General features: G+C 36.3%; 1 protein-coding gene across 1 annotated transcript; it reads left to right on the forward strand.

Annotated features, from left to right (window-relative positions):
• The first annotated feature begins 14386 nt into the window (after positions 1–14386).
• LOC131623444 (dof zinc finger protein DOF1.4-like) lies at positions 14387–16768 on the forward strand. The gene is made up of 2 exons (XM_058894454.1): positions 14387–14574; positions 14809–16768. The coding sequence occupies exons 1-2, from the start codon at positions 14512–14514 to the stop codon at positions 15658–15660; spliced, it is 915 nt and encodes a 304-aa protein (XP_058750437.1). The 5' UTR covers positions 14387–14511; the 3' UTR covers positions 15661–16768.
• Positions 16769–17094: the final 326 nt, after the last annotated feature.

A 17094-nucleotide genomic window follows, 5' to 3' on the forward strand; every position in this document is an offset into this window, starting at 1 on the left:
TAGAAGCTGAGCTGCCACCACATGGATCTGCACTTTAAGGCTCCATATCTTCTCCCTCTCTCTTACCATTCTATACTTTTAAATTTGTCTCACCCTAAATATTATTGTAAATAATAAAAGTGAAAATGTAGTCTAAAATATGATGTTCATAGGGAAACATAGCTTCTCCAATAATCTTACAACAACTAGCAAAATATATGGGTGAGAACCACACATTGTCCATGATTGTTATGATTCATGCCATAAAGATTAGGCTTCTTTGAAGGTCTAATCTTCAGATAATATGAAGCATACAAAATATAGAAACATAAAAAACTTCTATCTCAATACATTTCACTTCTTATGTGCTTCCTTATTGAACCTTTGAATATTTGAGGGTACCACCTTTTACTATTCCATGAGTTTCAAAACTACTATAGTTAAAGGTTTTTTTACATAGAATAAAAGAATATAATAATAATAATATAATAAGATATTACATTTTTTGTAAATTAAACTTACTAATAAAAAAATGGCAGAGCAAAAAATTTTAATTAGTAAAAAATAAGTAAATTCAAAAAGTTTGATGATAACATCAGCGACGTCAAAACTATGATGGCAATTTTTTTTATAAGCAAGGATTTATATAAAAGGAATATTAGGGCTACTCGAACCCGCTTACAAAAGAGGGGCACAACCGCTCGAACATGAAATTACACATCAACTGAAATCTACTTCAAGTAAAACAATGGATTCTTACAAAAGTCATAGAAATTACACTTGGAATAAGTAATTTCGCCAAAAAACGACAATCTCCACACCTTCAATTTGATGTTCCAAGTGAGGTCATTTACGTTACAATTCCCGCCATTAAAGATGATTTCATTTCTCTTGTTCTATGATCCTCTAACCACTGCCAGCCATATAAGACTCTCCTTTCTTCTATTTACTCTAGATTTTCTCACAAAATCACCCCAAACCAGAAATTCTCCCAAACAGTCCCAACATATTCCAAATCAGTACCGATCCAAGTAGCTATGTTCTTCCACACCAACATTGAAACCGGACACAAAAGTAGAAGATGATGAATAGTTTCCTCCAACTCCGAACAGAAAGCACACTTTGATTCGGTAATGGAAAGGGAAATACCTCTTCGAAGGAGCTGGTCTTTTATTGGAATTCTATTCAAAAAAAACAGCGCCAAACGAAAGCCTTAATGCTATACGGCACATCAGTAGACCACAAGACGCTTAACGCTTTTGAACAACCATCTTTAACACTCTCCACTTCATTGTTGTCAACCTCACAATTGTACCTGACTTTAGCAGTATAACCCTCACTACGGTTTTGACTCCAAAAGACCCTATCCTCTATCTCCTGCACTGGAACTGAAGACCCAATGGCCTCTCCAATTTGCTGATATGCATCTGCCGAAACCGCTGGCAGCAGCTCTTTTGAGATGCCGTAATCATCCCACACCCAATTATCGTCCGACCATCCTCCCATATCACGCACCTTCATACCCTTCTTCGTGCTAAGCGCATAAAATCCGGGGAAAACATCCTTTAGGAAATAGTCACCAAGCCATTTGAATTCCCAAAAAGAATGGTGTTGCCTCTCCCAAGTTTATAATATAAATTTCCAGTCAAGACCATATCCAAATTCGCACCTTCCAAGTTGACAATATCTTTCCACCACCTCGAATGAATTCGAGAATTCCTCCCTGCAAAACCTTCGCTTAAAGCGAATTGAACTGATCCGTATTTAGCTTCCAAAAATTTTCAGCCACAACGCTTTCTCGTCCTTATAGATTCTCCAACACCATTTTAGCAGTAAAGACTTATTAAAGACACCAACCTTCTTCACCCTAACCCCATTTATCCAAAGGTTGACAAACACGATCCCAAGAAACCCAATGGATCTTCCTTTTAAACTACTTTCACCCCACAGGAAGCTCGACAGAATCCTCTGCATCTCCTTGCAAACCTTCGACGGAGCTCAATAAAAGGAAAGCTGAAAAATTGACAAACTAGACAACACAAATTTTAACAAAGTAATTCTGCCCCCCCAGACTAAGAAACCTGTTTTTCCTATTCGATAGCTTAGCTTTCATCTTAGAAATAAGAGGATTCCAAGTGGAACAAAGACCCGGATTGCAACCTATCGGAATTCCAAGAAAACTGAAGGAACTCTTCTCGATCCTACAAGATAAAAACAAGCAGCAACAGCAAGAAAACGGTCATCATAATTGATCCCAATCAGCCTGCACTTATTATAATTCACCCAAATCCCCGATGCAGTCTCAAAAGCTCTAAGAATTGCAATTTGATTAGTGTTCTAAATTGTTGAAAGTAATAATAGAGTAAGATCTTTTTCAAGCATCGAGCACAAAGATTGCAATTAGTATTGAACTAAAATTAACATCTAACAATTATGAACAAATACAAGATAAATAGCACAATACTAATAATTCAAAAGGCACAAGAGTAACCGAAGAAGTCACCTTCACATCCCTAACAAACGGTAATTTAGCTACTCATTGCTCAAATAAGAAAGATAAATAAAATAGTAAAGATATTACGCATAAATGAATGTTGGGAAAAACTCCATCTCCAAAGTTCTGAGTTGAATTGTCATTCTCTTTGTTTACTTGTGTTTTTCTCTATAAAATGATATTTTCTCTCAAAAATATGATGGTTGATCTTATGATTTTTCTTAAATAGTAGTGTACATGATTTTAATATTCAAAATGATTGATGTAAAACGAATGGTCAGGGGTGCAGAAGCAAATTGGATCATGCTTAAATGGATTGAGTTTTTATAATAGGGAAACACATTGTGCCTTGATGAAACACAACGTGTTTCCTTGAAGTGATGCGTTTCACTTGGATACGTTACAAATGGGTTGGTTTGGGTCCGTGTGTTTTAGGCGTTTGATCAACTATTTTTGGTCAGATTTTTTCAAGTTTACAGACTTTCCTCCTTAGCTATTTGGGACTTTATTATAGACTTATGTATTTATAATAAGTTCTCATAGTCATACAATATATCTGTTAAATAATAAAAATAAAGAATTAACTTGTCAATTTCACAAGTTAATCACTTTTGAAATAAAAATTGTGCTAAATCTATATAAGAAGAATTAAACTAAAGATAATTAAAAATAAATTGTAATTACAATAAATGATAAAAAAAATTAATACAACTTATGAGTGAGGTTATCAATCATGATAGTAAATTTAGTTGGACAATCTTTCGAAGTGAATGAATATATAGCCTAAGTCTCTAAACTTAAATCTGTATGAAATTGGCCAAATTTTCTTTTCTTTTTCTTTCTCATTTGCTTCTTGCAACACTTACAAAGAAACTTGGGATTGAATTCCCCCTTTCTTAAATTAGTGTTGAAGTTCTGACATCATTGGTAGATACGAAGTAAATAGTTATTTTAGCATATGGAGTGGAATTGGTTAAGATTTAACGTGACACAAAAGATTTATTTAGTTTGTCAAGACCAACTCGCATAAGGAGGTCCATTGGAAACACTCTAGCTTCTTGAGGATTTGATAGAATGGTAGAGAACAATTTGTTGACTTAAAAGATTTGAGACATGGATGTATTCATTCATGTCATTTGTAAAACTTCTTTTACGCACTTCATATATCTAGTATCAAATCAATTTTTATTTCTGACTATTAAGAGTGCATTTCTTTTCATTAGGTTAATGCTTTCCAGACGTAGGTAGCTTTACACCTATTTGGGTTACTAATTCCTATGTTATTTTTTTACTGCCTTTATTTTGCTGATTCCTATCTTGGTGTCCAAAGATTAGAATTTTACATGGCATTAGAGCAGACACCCTATTCTAGTAGGGTGAGCTCTAGGGATCTATATATTCTGTTTAAAATGGACAACGCTAAAGAAGGATGTTATGTAAATCAATCCCCTATTCTAGACGACACAAACTATGTTTATTAGAAAGCATGCATGGTTGCTTTTCTCAATTATATGGATAGTAAAAGGATGGACACACAAAAGGTTCCAGTTGAAGATGGTACACAACCCCTAAAGAAGGAGAGTGACTGGTTAAAAGATTTCTTGTCCGTGGTGATAAAGCTGGCATATACTACCACACCTTACCATACCACAGCCGATCAATCGTGATTGTAACTCTTTGAGAATAGTGAAGAAAGGACCCCTCCGTAATAGTGCCAAAACTAGACTCTAACATAGTTTTACGTCTCAGAAGGTCTCTCATAGTTGGTAATCTATCCTGAAATAATTTCTAAGAGAACACAACAATTTTAGAAGGTTCCCAATCTTCCAAATCTTATAGAGCCTCTTCATAACCTTCTTGGACCTACCTTCCCCGATCCATGACGAACCCACCAAAGTGTCATAAGTAGAATGGACTGAAAAACTCCTAATAGGATCTGACTTCCAAATCCAGACATCATCCGAAATAAGGTCTACCAAATTCACTAGGAGCCATTCCTCCTAGACTCGGAAAGATCGTCTCCACCTAAAACTCCAAACGTAGAAATCCCCTTCCTAAGCAACCATATAACCCACCACCTACGACTTCTGCTCCAAAATGAGAAATAATCTCCGAAAAGAAACACAAAGAAGGGTAGAACCTACCCAAATATCATGCCAAAACCTAGTCTCCGGCCCATCCCCAACCCTTTTCACACAAGAAAAGGCAAACCAGTCAGACGCGTGACCCATAAGAGCCCCTAAAAGAGAAAACATCTCCACCAATGAGACATTCTTCTAAGGCCTTCTACCTCCCGAAGAAGAACCAAATCCCTCTGACTCATACCTCGCCTTACTAATATCTCTTCAGAGTGAAACACAAGTCCAAAAGAATCCTCCATCTCCACTTAGACAAAATTTACAAGTTTAAGGTCCTTCACTTCAAATTCACCTTCTTTAATTTTATACACATCCTTCCATTTAACTCACGCAACCTTAACGCCTCCTCTATATGTTAGAACAAGATTTGTTCTTATCAATTATCTTAGTTTTGATGATAACAATAATATGAATTTTGCTTAAGATAATATGGTACTCTAATCCAATGCAATTTCCCTTTCAGGAAATATATAAAGAGTACGCATAATTCAGCGCTCAGAAGTTGTGTCTCAAATAGTTCAGCATGCAACATCAGAACATGGTCTGGCAAGACATCAGAAGATGGTCGAAGCAGAATCAGAACACGGGTCTATGAAAGCATCAGAAGAACATGAGATCAGAAGCACTGAAGATCAGAAGATGGTATCACGCAACAGAAGCACTTCAAGATCAGAAGATCAGAAGATGCTATGCACCAAGCTGTTTGACTCTGATGATATTCAAACGTTATATTCACAAACATCAAATCAGAAGGAAGTACAGGTGGCAGACTACGCTGACTGACAAAAGGAACGTTAAAAGCTACTAAAGGCTACGTCAGTAGACACAGCGTGAACAAGGCTCGAGGTAGTTGACAAAAGCGTATAACATTAAATGCAATGCTGTACGGAACACGCAAAGCATTAAATGCACTCAACGGTCATCTTCTCAACGCCTATAAATATGAAGTTCTGATGAGAAGCAAGGTTACCAATTCTTAACAACTCTGAACGAAAATAAACTTGCTGAAACGCTATTCAATCAAAGCTCAGAATCTTCATCAACTCACTACATTGCTGTTGTAATATCTTAGTGAGATTAAGCTTAAACTGTAAGAGAAATATCACAGTTTGTGATTATAGCTTTTAAGAAGCATTTGTAAACTCTTGAATAGATTACATTAAGTTGTAAGGAACTAGAGTGATCGTGTTGATCAGAATACTCTAGAGAAGTCTTAGGAGTGAACTAAGCCTAGAGTGATCGTGTTGATCAGTAGACTCTAGAAAAGTCTTAGAGGGTATCTAAGCAGTTGTTCCTGGAGTGATCAGTGTGTGATCAGAAGACTCTGGAAGACTTAGTTGCGGACTAAGTGGAAAACCATTGTAATCCGTGCGATTAGTGGATTAAATCCTCAGGTTGAGGTAAATCATCTCTGCGGGGGTGGACTGGAGTAGCTTCGTTAACAGCGAACCAGGATAAAAATAATTGTGCAATTTATTTTTATCGTCCAAGATTTAAAGTCACACTTATTCAATCCCCCCCTTTCTAAGTGTTTTTCTATCCTTCAATTGGCATCAGAGCGCCGGTTCTAAGGTGCAAGCACTTAACCGTGTTTAGAAAAGATTCAGGAAGAGAAAAACGCTTCAGTAAAAGATGGTTGATGAAAGTGAAAAGTCTACACCTACACCTGCATCTACATCTGGCTCTGCTGAGCAATACAACGGTAACAATGGTTATACTAGACCGCCGGTATTTGACGGTGAAAACTTTGAATACTGGAAAGATAAACTGGAAAGTTACTTTCTGGGTCTAGATGGTGATCTATGGGATCTTCTGATGGATGGTTACAAACATCCAGTAAATGCTAGTGGCGTAAAGCTGTCTAGGCAAGAAATGAATGATGATCAGAAGAAGCTTTTCAGGAATCATCATAAATGCAGAACTGTTTTGCTGAATGCTATCTCTCATGCTGAGTATGAGAAGATATCTAACAGGGAAACGGCCTATGACATATATGAGTCCTTGAAAATGACTCATGAAGGAAATGCTCAAGTCAAGGAGACTAAAGCTCTAGCTTTAATCCAGAAGTATGAAGCCTTCAAGATGGAGGATGATGAAGACATTGAAAAGATGTTTTCGAGATTTCAAACTCTGACTGCTGGATTGAGAGTTCTTGACAAAGGATACACCAAGGCTGATCATGTAAAGAAGATCATCAGAAGCTTACCCAGAAGATGGGGTCCGATGGTGACTGCATTCAAGATTGCGAAGAATCTGAATGAAGTTTCTCTGGAAGAGCTTATCAGTGCCTTGAGAAGTCATGAAATAGAGCTGGACGCAAATGAGCCTCAAAAGAAAGGTAAGTCTATTGCATTAAAATCAAATATCAAGAAATGCACTAACGCTTTTCAGGCCAAAGAAGAAGATCCTGAAGAATCAGAATCTGAAGAAGAAGATGAACTGTCCCTGATCTCCAGAAGGCTAAATCAACTCTGGAAGACCAAGCAAAGGAAGTTCAGAGGCTTCAGAAGTTCAAGGAAATTTGAACGTGGAGAATCTTCTGATGAAAGAAGATTTGACAAGAAGAAGGTCATGTGCCATGAATGCAATGAGCCTGGACACTACAAGAATGAATGTCCAAATCTTCAGAAGGAAAGTCCCAAGAAAAAGTTTCATAAGAAGAAAGGTCTTATGGCAACCTGGGATGAGTCAGAAGATGATTCAGAAGATGAGCAGGCTAACTGTGTGCTGATGGCGACAGAAGATGATGGATCAGAATCTACATCAGAATCAGATTCTGAAGAGGTATTTTCTGAACTTACTAGAGACGAGTTAGTTTCCGGTCTAACTGAACTTCTGGAACTCAAGTCTCAGATTAGTCTCAAATACAAAAAGCTGAAAAAGCAATTTGAATTTGAAACAAAGAAGCTTGAGTTGGAGAATTCTGAATTAAAAGAAAAACTTTTAAAATTATCCAATAATGTTGGATCTCCTTCTGATTCAGAAAAATCCACTCCCAGTCTAAACCATATTCTGAAAGAATATGATTTAAGTTTCAGGAAGTTCTTATCTAGAAGTATTGGCAGAAGTCAGCTAGCTTCTATGATATATGCTGTGTCTGGAAACAAAAGAGTCGGCATTGGTTTTGAGGGTGAAATCCCATACAAACTTGAACTTGTTGATGAGATGAAAATCACATACAAGCCATTGTATGATCAGTTCAAGTATGGTCACTCACATGATATTAGGCACACTTCACATGCTCAAAGTTTTCACATTACACACACTAAGAAGCATGTGACACAACCTAGGAAATATCATGAAACTCACATTAAGAATTATCATGCTGTTCCTCCTATTGCTTATAATGTTAAACCCAAGTTCAATCAGAACTTGAGAAAATCTAACAAGAAAGGACCCAAAAAGATGTGGGTACCTAAGGATAAGATTATTCCTATTGCAGATATCCTTGGCTGCAAGAAGGACAAAGCACAACATGTCATGGTACCTGGACTCTGGATGCTCGCGACACATGACAGGAAGAAGGTCTATGTTCCAAGACCTGGTGCTTAAGTCTGGAGGAGAAGTCAAGTTCGGAGGAGATCAGAAGGGCAAGATAATTGGCTCTGGAACTATAAAGTCTGGTAACTCTCCTTCCATTTCTAATGTACTTCTTGTAGAAGGATTAACTCATAACCTCTTATCTATCAGTCAATTAAGTGACAATGGTTATGATATTATCTTTAATCAAGAGTCTTGCAAGGCTGTAAATCAGAAGGATGGCTCAATCCTATTTACAGGCAAGAGGAAGAACAACATTTATAAGACAGATCTGCAAGATCTTATGAGTCAGAAGGTGACTTGTCTTATGACTGTTTCTGAAGAGCAGTGGGTCTGGCACAGGAGATTAGGTCAATCTAGTTTGAGAAAGATCTCTCAGATTAACAAACTGAATCTTGTCAGAGGACTCCCTAATCTGAAATTCAAATCAGATGCTCTTTGTGAAGCATGTCAGAAAGGCAAGTTCTCCAAACCTGCATTCAAGTCTAAGAATGTTGTTTCTACCTCAAGGCCATTAGAACTCTTGCACATTGATCTGTTTGGACCAGTCAAAACAGCATCTGTCAGAGGAAAGAAATATGGATTAGTCATCGTAGATGATTATAGTCGCTGGACATGGGTAAAATTCTTGAAACACAAGGATGAGACTCATTCAGTGTTCTTTGATTTCTGCATTCAGATTCAATCTGAAAAAGAGTGTAAAATCATAAAGGTCAGAAGTGATCATGGTGGTGAATTTGAGAACAGATCCTTTGAAGAGTTCTTCAAAGAGAATGGTATTGCCCATGATTTCTCTTGTCCTAGAACTCCACAGCAAAATGGAGTTGTAGAGCGAAAGAATAGGACTCTGCAAGAAATGGCCAGAACCATGATCAATGAAACCAATATGGCTAAGCATTTCTGGGCAGAAGCAATAAACACTGCATGCTATATTCAGAATAGAATCTCTATCAGACCTATTCTAAATAAGACTCCCTATGAATTGTGGAAGAATAGAAAGCCCAACATTTCATATTTCCATCCTTTTGGATGTGTATGCTTTATTCTGAACACTAAAGATTATCTTGGTAAGTCTGATTCCAAAGCACAGAAATGTTTCCTTCTTGGATATTCTGAACGCTCAAAAGGCTACAGAGTATACAATACTGAAACATTGATTGTAGAAGAATCAATCAATATCAGGTTTGATGATAAGCTTGGTTCTGAAAAACCAAAGCAGTTTGATAATTTTGCAGGTTATGATATTGACATATCAGAAGTTGTTGAGCCAAGAAGCAACGCATCAGAAGCAGAGCTTCTCAGAAGCAAAGAATCTGAAGATCAAGTATCAGCTTCTCTGGAGGATCTGAGTATTTCTGAAGAACCATCTGCCAGAAGATCATCCAGACTCATCTCTGGTCATTCAGAAGATGTCATTCTTGGAAAGAAGGATGATCCAATCAGAACAAGAGCATTCCTTAAGAACAATGCAGATTGTCAATTAGGTCTTGTATCTTTAATCGAGCCAACTTCTGTTGATCATGCTCTAGAAGATCCAGACTGAATAATTGCTATGCAAGAAGAACTGAATCAGTTTACAAGGAATGATGTTTGGGATCTTGTTCCTAGACCAGATGGATTCAATATAATTGGTACAAAATGGGTCTTCAGAAACAAGCTCAGTGAGAAAGGTGAAGTGGTAAGAAACAAAGCCAGACTGGTGGCTCAGGGTTATAGTCAGCAAGAAGGGATTGATTATACAGAAACCTTTGCACCAGTGGCCAGGTTAGAGTCTATTCGTCTATTAATTTCTTTTGCCACTCAACATAACATCACTCTCTATCAGATGGATGTTAAGAGTGCCTTCTTAAATGGTTATATAGATGAAGAAGTTTATGTCCATCAACCTCCTGGTTTTGAAGACTCTATGTCTCCGAATCATGTGTTTAAACTAAAGAAATCATTATATGGATTGAAGCAAGCTCCCAGAGCTTGGTATGAACGCTTAAGTTCTTTCCTTCTAGATAATGGTTTCACTAGAGGAAAAGTGGACACTACTCTCTTTTGTAAAACCTTTGAAAAGGATATTTTAATTTGTCAAATATATGTAGATGATATTATTTTTGGAACATCTAATGCTACACTTGGAAAGGAGTTTGCTAAGTCTATGCAGGCTGAGTTTGAAATGAGCATGATGGGAGAACTCAAGTATTTCCTCGGAATACAAATAAATCAAACATCAGAAGGAACGTATGTTCACCAAACCAAGTATGTGAAGGAACTTCTGAAGAAGTTTAATCTTCTGGACTGCAAAGAAGCCAAAACTCCTATGCATCCAACATGCATCCTAGGTAAGGATGAGGTAAGTAAGAAGGTAGATCAGAAGTTATACAGAGGTATGATTGGATCTCTTCTATATTTGACTGCTTCTAGACCTGACATTCTGTTCAGTGTTTGTTTGTGTGCTAGATTCCAATCAGATCCTAGAGAATCTCATTTAACTGCTGTTAAGAGAATTCTAAGGTATCTGAAAGGTACTACTAATGTTGGCTTAGTTTACAGAAAATCTAAAGAATACAACTTGGTAGGATTCTGCGATGCTGACTATGCTGGAGACAGAATTGAAAGAAAAAGTACTTCAGGAAGTTGCCAATTTCTTGGAAGTCATTTGATCTCCTGGTACAGCAAGAAGCAAGCAACTATTGCTCTATCAACGACAGAAGCAGAATATGTCGCTGCTGCTGGTTGTAGTACACAGATGCTCTGGATGAAGAGTCAGTTAGAAGATTATCAGATATTTGAGAGTAACATTCCTATATTCTGTGATAATACTTCTGCTCTATGTTTATCTAAGAATCCTATTCTTCATTCAAAAGCTAAACATATTGAGATTAAACATCATTTCATAAGGGACTATGTTCAGAAGGGTGTTATATCTTTAAACTTTGTTGATACAGACCATCAATGGGCTGATATCTTTACAAAACCCCTGGCTGAAGATAGGTTTAAGTTCATTCTGAAGAACATCAGTATGGATTTATGCCCAGAATGAGAAGATGAGAAGTTCTCATGTATGAGTATCTTCTGAAATGAAAATGGATTTTTTTTTATCAGAAGTTCTGATTAAAATCTTTTAGAAATTATGATTCGGTTATTACTAACGTTTCATTGTCTAAGTTGATTCAGAACCTCTTTTAAAGCAAAACAGCTGTTACGTTTTTATCTCGGGATGGTAAACCTGTCGTTACTATTCGTGGATAAACGTGCGTGCAGTTGAAGGGACACCGACCATAGGTAACTGTGCTAGTCACCTCATTTGTCTTTATTATCTCTCCTCACGTCTCGTAACATTAAATGCTAGTCATCATTCGTTTCATTTTATTTCTTTTTAAATACTCTTCAAAATGGTTTTTTTTTTTGTTTCCTATCTCTTTGTTTTCCTCTTAAAAGTTTTTTTTTCCTCTCCCTTAATCTCTTCTGAAGAAATCTCTTCATCTTCACCCGCTGAGAATGTTGTCTCTGGTAAAGATGATGGAAGATCTGCTTCAGGACCAAGTCTCCCTGATCCCTCGCCTGAAAGCCCAAGAAGCAGTCAATGAGGCGTTTCACTCCTTCATGGCATGCTGGCACAAACGGTGTCTTAGCTAGGGTCCTAGGATTTGGTCTTAGTAGTTTTATTTTCCTTGATTGTTAAACATCTTCTTGTAATCCTTTTTGATTATCAATGAAAAAGTTTCTTTGATGTACATTCCAGTGATTCTATTTGTCGTTTTATGCATCTGAATCTTTTTAAATATTCTTTTTGATGTTATGACAAAAAGGGGGAGAAGATAAATGATAAATGATTTGATTAAATCTATCAGTTGCTGGGTAAAGGCTCCCACACATTCACTAACAAGAACTGCAAGTTCTATATGGTTTAAGTGTTTTGCAGGTACAGAGAAGTGAAGTGAATCTTCAGAAGCAAACACTAGAAGCAAAACCATGGAAACTGAAGCAAGCTGAGTGCTGTCAAGCTTCAGAGATCAGAAGCAAGAAAGAAGCAGAAATCAGAAGCGCTGATAATAGAATTTGAATATCATTGTCTATCCTGTTCTGACAAAATTCTATTTGCTCTGATACATATAATGTTATGGCTCTGATACATTATTTGCTCTGATACACGTTTTTAGCCTAAATGCTCTGATACATTTGGCTCTGATACATATCATGTATTTGAATATACATTTTATGTTCTAACTCGTTCATGCTGACTTTTGTCGTTTAGTTTTTGTTCTGTAACATTTCAGGATGTAGAGATGCTCTGATGATGCTCTGGTACATTCAACAATGTTCTGATACAAATCTAGCATGAAGTGATGTTGGTAGACATTCAAAGTTCTGAAGCTGTCCTGAATGGAAGCAGAAATCAGAAGCTGTGAATGTTCTGAAGATCAAAGAAATTCAAGTTCTGAAGCTGTCCTGAATGGAAGCAGAAGTCAGAAGCTGTGAATGTTCTGAAGATCAAAGAAATTCAAGTTCTGAAGCTGTCCACAATGGAAGCAGGAATCAGAAGCTGTGAGTGTTCTAAGGATCTAAAGAAATTCAAGTTCTGAAGCTGTCCAATGGAAGCAGAAGTCAGAAGCTATGAATTCTCTGAAGGCAGAAGCTTATATGATCGTCTCTACCGAAATAATCAGGGAAGTCTTTTATCAAAGTTCTTCGAGTATTTATTTCAGGGGGAGATTATTTATCTCAGGGGGAGATTGTTAATCTCAGGGGGAGACATATTCATATGCTTATGCTATAGCTGTGTAATTTGTCTTTTGCCGTCTACTCTTTATGATCGCAAATTCATATCATTTATATATGTTTTTGTCATCATCAAAAAGGGGGAGATTGTTAGAACAAGATTTGTTCTTATCAATTATCTTAGTTTTGATGATAACAATAATATGAATTTTGCTTAAGATAATATGGTACTCTAATCCAATGCAATTTCCCTTTCAGGAAATATATAAAGAGTACGCATAATTCAGCGCTCAGAAGTTGTGTCTCAAATAGTTCAGCATGCAACATCAGAACATGGTCTGGCAAGACATCAGAAGATGGTCGAAGCAGAATCAGAACATGGGTCTATGAAAGCATCAGAAGAACATGAGATCAGAAGCACTGAAGATCAGAAGATGGTATCACGCAACAGAAGCACTTCAAGATCAGAAGATCAGAAGATGCTATGCACCAAGCTGTTTGACTCTGATGATATTCAAACGTTATATTCACAAACATCAGATCAGAAGGAAGTACAGGTGGCAGACTACGCTGACTGACAAAAGGAACGTTAAAAGCTACTAAAGGCTACGTCAGTAGACACAGCGTGAACAAGGCTCGAGGTAGTTGACAAAAGCGTATAACATTAAATGCAATGCTGTACGGAACACGCAAAGCATTAAATGCACTCAACGGTCATCTTCTCAACGCCTATAAATATGAAGTTCTGATGAGAAGCAAGGTTACCAATTCTTAACAACTCTGAACGAAAATAAACTTGCTGAAACGCTATTCAATCAAAGCTCAGAATCTTCATCAACTCACTACATTGCTGTTGTAATATCTTAGTGAGATTAAGCTTAAACTGTAAGAGAAATATCACAGTTTGTGATTATAGCTTTTAAGAAGCATTTGTAAACTCTTGAATAGATTACATTAAGTTGTAAGGAACTAGAGTGATCGTGTTGATCAGAATACTCTAGAGAAGTCTTAGGAGTGAACTAAGCCTAGAGTGATCGTGTTGATCAGTAGACTCTAGAAAAGTCTTAGAGGGTATCTAAGCAGTTGTTCCTGGAGTGATCAGTGTGTGATCAGAAGACTCTGGAAGACTTAGTTGCGGACTAAGTGGAAAACCATTGTAATCCGTGCGATTAGTGGATTAAATCCTCAGGTTGAGGTAAATCATCTCTGCGGGGGTGGACTGGAGTAGCTTCGTTAACAGCGAACCAGGATAAAAATAATTGTGCAATTTATTTTTATCGTCCAAGATTTAAAGTCACACTTATTCAATCCCCCCCTTTCTAAGTGTTTTTCTATCCTTCACTATAGTCCCAAGAGAAAAATTATATGTTAATACTAAAATGTTATTGGTATTTCATTTATTATCTATCCATCATTTGCTTGCAACTATTTTAATAAATAAACGTATCATTGATAAAAAAAAATGTTACACATGAGATGAGCAATTAATATTTAAGTATATTTATTTGATCTTGTTATGTAGATCCCTTGGCTCTTTTTTCAAGCCCCTCACTTTCCTATATTTGAAACCCTTCAACCTAGTCACTAACTGTATCCTCTTTCTTGTCTGTACACTCTTTGTTTGAAGCATTCCTTTGTGAGAGAACAAAAATGTTAGCTAACTGCGAGAAAATGGTTTCCATCCCTCCACCAACTACTAACCAATGGCCACAGGTTCCTCTCTCCCTCTCTCTCTCTCCCCCTCTCTCCCTCTATCTCTCTCACTATCTCTCTACACACAATTATTTAGACAAATACACAGTCCAAACTACTTTGTTCCTTTCCTTTTGGAAGAGAATATCTACCTGTTATTCTTCTCATACAATAATCATTACAACCCTAAATCTATCTCTATTTTTTTTCTCTTTCTCACATCCATTATTAATTCTTGTTTTGTTTTTGGTGTAGAATCAAATAGATGATGCTAAGATAATGGAAAAACAAGGCCAAGAGCTTCTGCAACAGCATCAGCAACAAGCACTCAAGTGTCCTCGTTGTGATTCATCAAACACAAAATTCTGTTACTACAACAACTACAGTCTGTCACAACCTAGACACTTCTGCAAAGCCTGCAAACGGTATTGGACAAGAGGTGGTACTCTTAGGAATGTTCCTGTTGGTGGTGGATACAGAAGAAACAACAAACGTAGTAGTAGTAGTAGTTGTAATGTTTCTACTACTATCATGAAAAGACCAATATCCACCATTGAAACCACTACTACTACTACTGCTGCTAGTTCTAATTCTTCGACTCCGAGTTCGAACTCAAATCATATAAACCCTATGTTTTATGGCTTATCTAGTACTAACAACCCTTGTGATGTGAATCTTCCGTTTTCGAGGTTCAATATAAACTCCAGACTCTCGACAAGTTCAGGTTATGATCTTCAGCCTCAGATGAATTTTATAGGGTTAGGTTTTTCATCTGGGTTTGATAATAATGGTTATACAACAAACTATGATTCAATCTTTAGTTCTTCAGCTTCTGCATCAAGTAATACATCAGTTATGCCTTCTGTATTGAGTTCTACTCTACTGCAACATAAGTTCTTCGACGACGGTTTGAAATATGGTTCAGATGCAGATGCAGGTAGAAATAGTACTTTCCAAGATTTCGAATTCGGCTCAAAAATGCAAAACCGGGTTGATCATATGGGTGGTTTCTATGATCCAGCTTCTTCACTTTACTTGAATGATCAAGGTGTTTGGAATAATCAAGGTGGAAATAATATTGGTTCATCAGTTACTTCTCTGATCTAGAATGAAGAATTGTCTCAACTGAATGATAAAGAAGGATAAGCATGATTTTAGATTTCAACTTCAAGGTCATGTTTAATCTGGTTCTTTTTGTTTAGCTTTATTGATTAGGTTTCTGTCTTTTTTTTGTTTTGTATTGTATAATTTGGGTTGGGTTTAGTTACATTTTAACTTTATTGGAAAAAGAAAAAGAAGGGAAAAAAAAGATACTTGTTAGAAAAATGGGAAAGTTAAAGGTGTGAGAGAAGAATACTTTGGAACTTTGTATCAGAGAGATCCTATGTCAGTTTACATCTTTCAAATTACTTCAGCTAGCTAGTTAGTTTCATGATGAACCTATCAAATGTTGGAGAATATATAACCATGAGAGGCGAGGTTTAATTTCGGTCGGTATAGGTCTTGCCATGCTGATTGTGGTTGGCCTAGTGTGAACTTACTACAGATTGTTCTTTATCACAAAAACGGTGAATAATAATATCGGTATCTGCACTATCTGATACTGTTTTGTCGCAGCCGTTTTCGCAGTAACGGAATAGAGGAACCTGAGGTCATCTTCTCTCATTATGTGTAAATATTGGAGGACATGAACTAGTCCTTGATGAAAGGAACTAACTTTGTGATGATATATGTGTTTTTGGATAAGAGAGGAATGGAAATACATTGGGTATAATGGTATAGAAGAGAGGGAGGGAAATTAAAATGTATGTGGGTGGTTTGGTTCTAAATTATGTTTTTGTTGTTGTTTTTCATGTAATGGTGATTTAATTTAAGAAACATCTTTGGTCCATGTGCAAAAATGATGTTTTCTGCTTGAGTTTATGTCTCTATTCTAGAAACTATTTATGTTGAAAACAAACAAAGAGCATGTTGTAATAGTGTGTAACTGTAAGATGGCCTAGGGAATCTGGCTCATCTCACTTGCACAAATAGAAACATGAGCTGGATTTGGATTTTGGACTCATGCTGTCCTATAGTGGCTGTTGAACAACTTATGTACCTCGAACAAAGTTCAAGTAAAATGATCAAGTATAAGAAATAATTAAAAATATAGGTCGTTTTTTCACTCTAGTATTCCTACATTCAAATCAAGGTTGTTAAACACGAGACATTAATTGTATATTCATTTTGTTTAGATAGAATTAACTTGTAAATTTGACAAATAGATTAGATGTTAAAGTTTTAAGTTGCCATAGGCTAAAAGTACTCACTTGTGATTGTTTTCTTCAAGCAATTATGTATGTTGAGAAAAGAACTTTATCTAAGAGCTATGAGTTGCTTTACTCTCTCAAAGATTATATATATATATATATATATATATATATATATATATATATATATATATATATATATATATATATATATATATATATATATATATATATATATATATATATATATATATATATATATATATATATATAAACTTGGAGAAATTAT

Source organism: Vicia villosa, linkage group LG1, assembly GCF_029867415.1.
Source record: "Vicia villosa cultivar HV-30 ecotype Madison, WI linkage group LG1, Vvil1.0, whole genome shotgun sequence".
Classification (NCBI taxonomy): domain Eukaryota; kingdom Viridiplantae; phylum Streptophyta; class Magnoliopsida; order Fabales; family Fabaceae; genus Vicia; species Vicia villosa.

Bases quoted from the DNA above. Each gene is read 5' to 3' on its own strand.
- LOC131623444 (XM_058894454.1), top strand. From the start codon at position 14,512: ATGTTAGCTAACTGCGAGAAAATGGTTTCCATCCCTCCACCAACTACT. The intron at 14,575-14,808 runs GTTCCTCTCTCC...TTTTTGGTGTAG, and splicing joins CTACTAACCAATGGCCACAG to AATCAAATAGATGATGCTAA.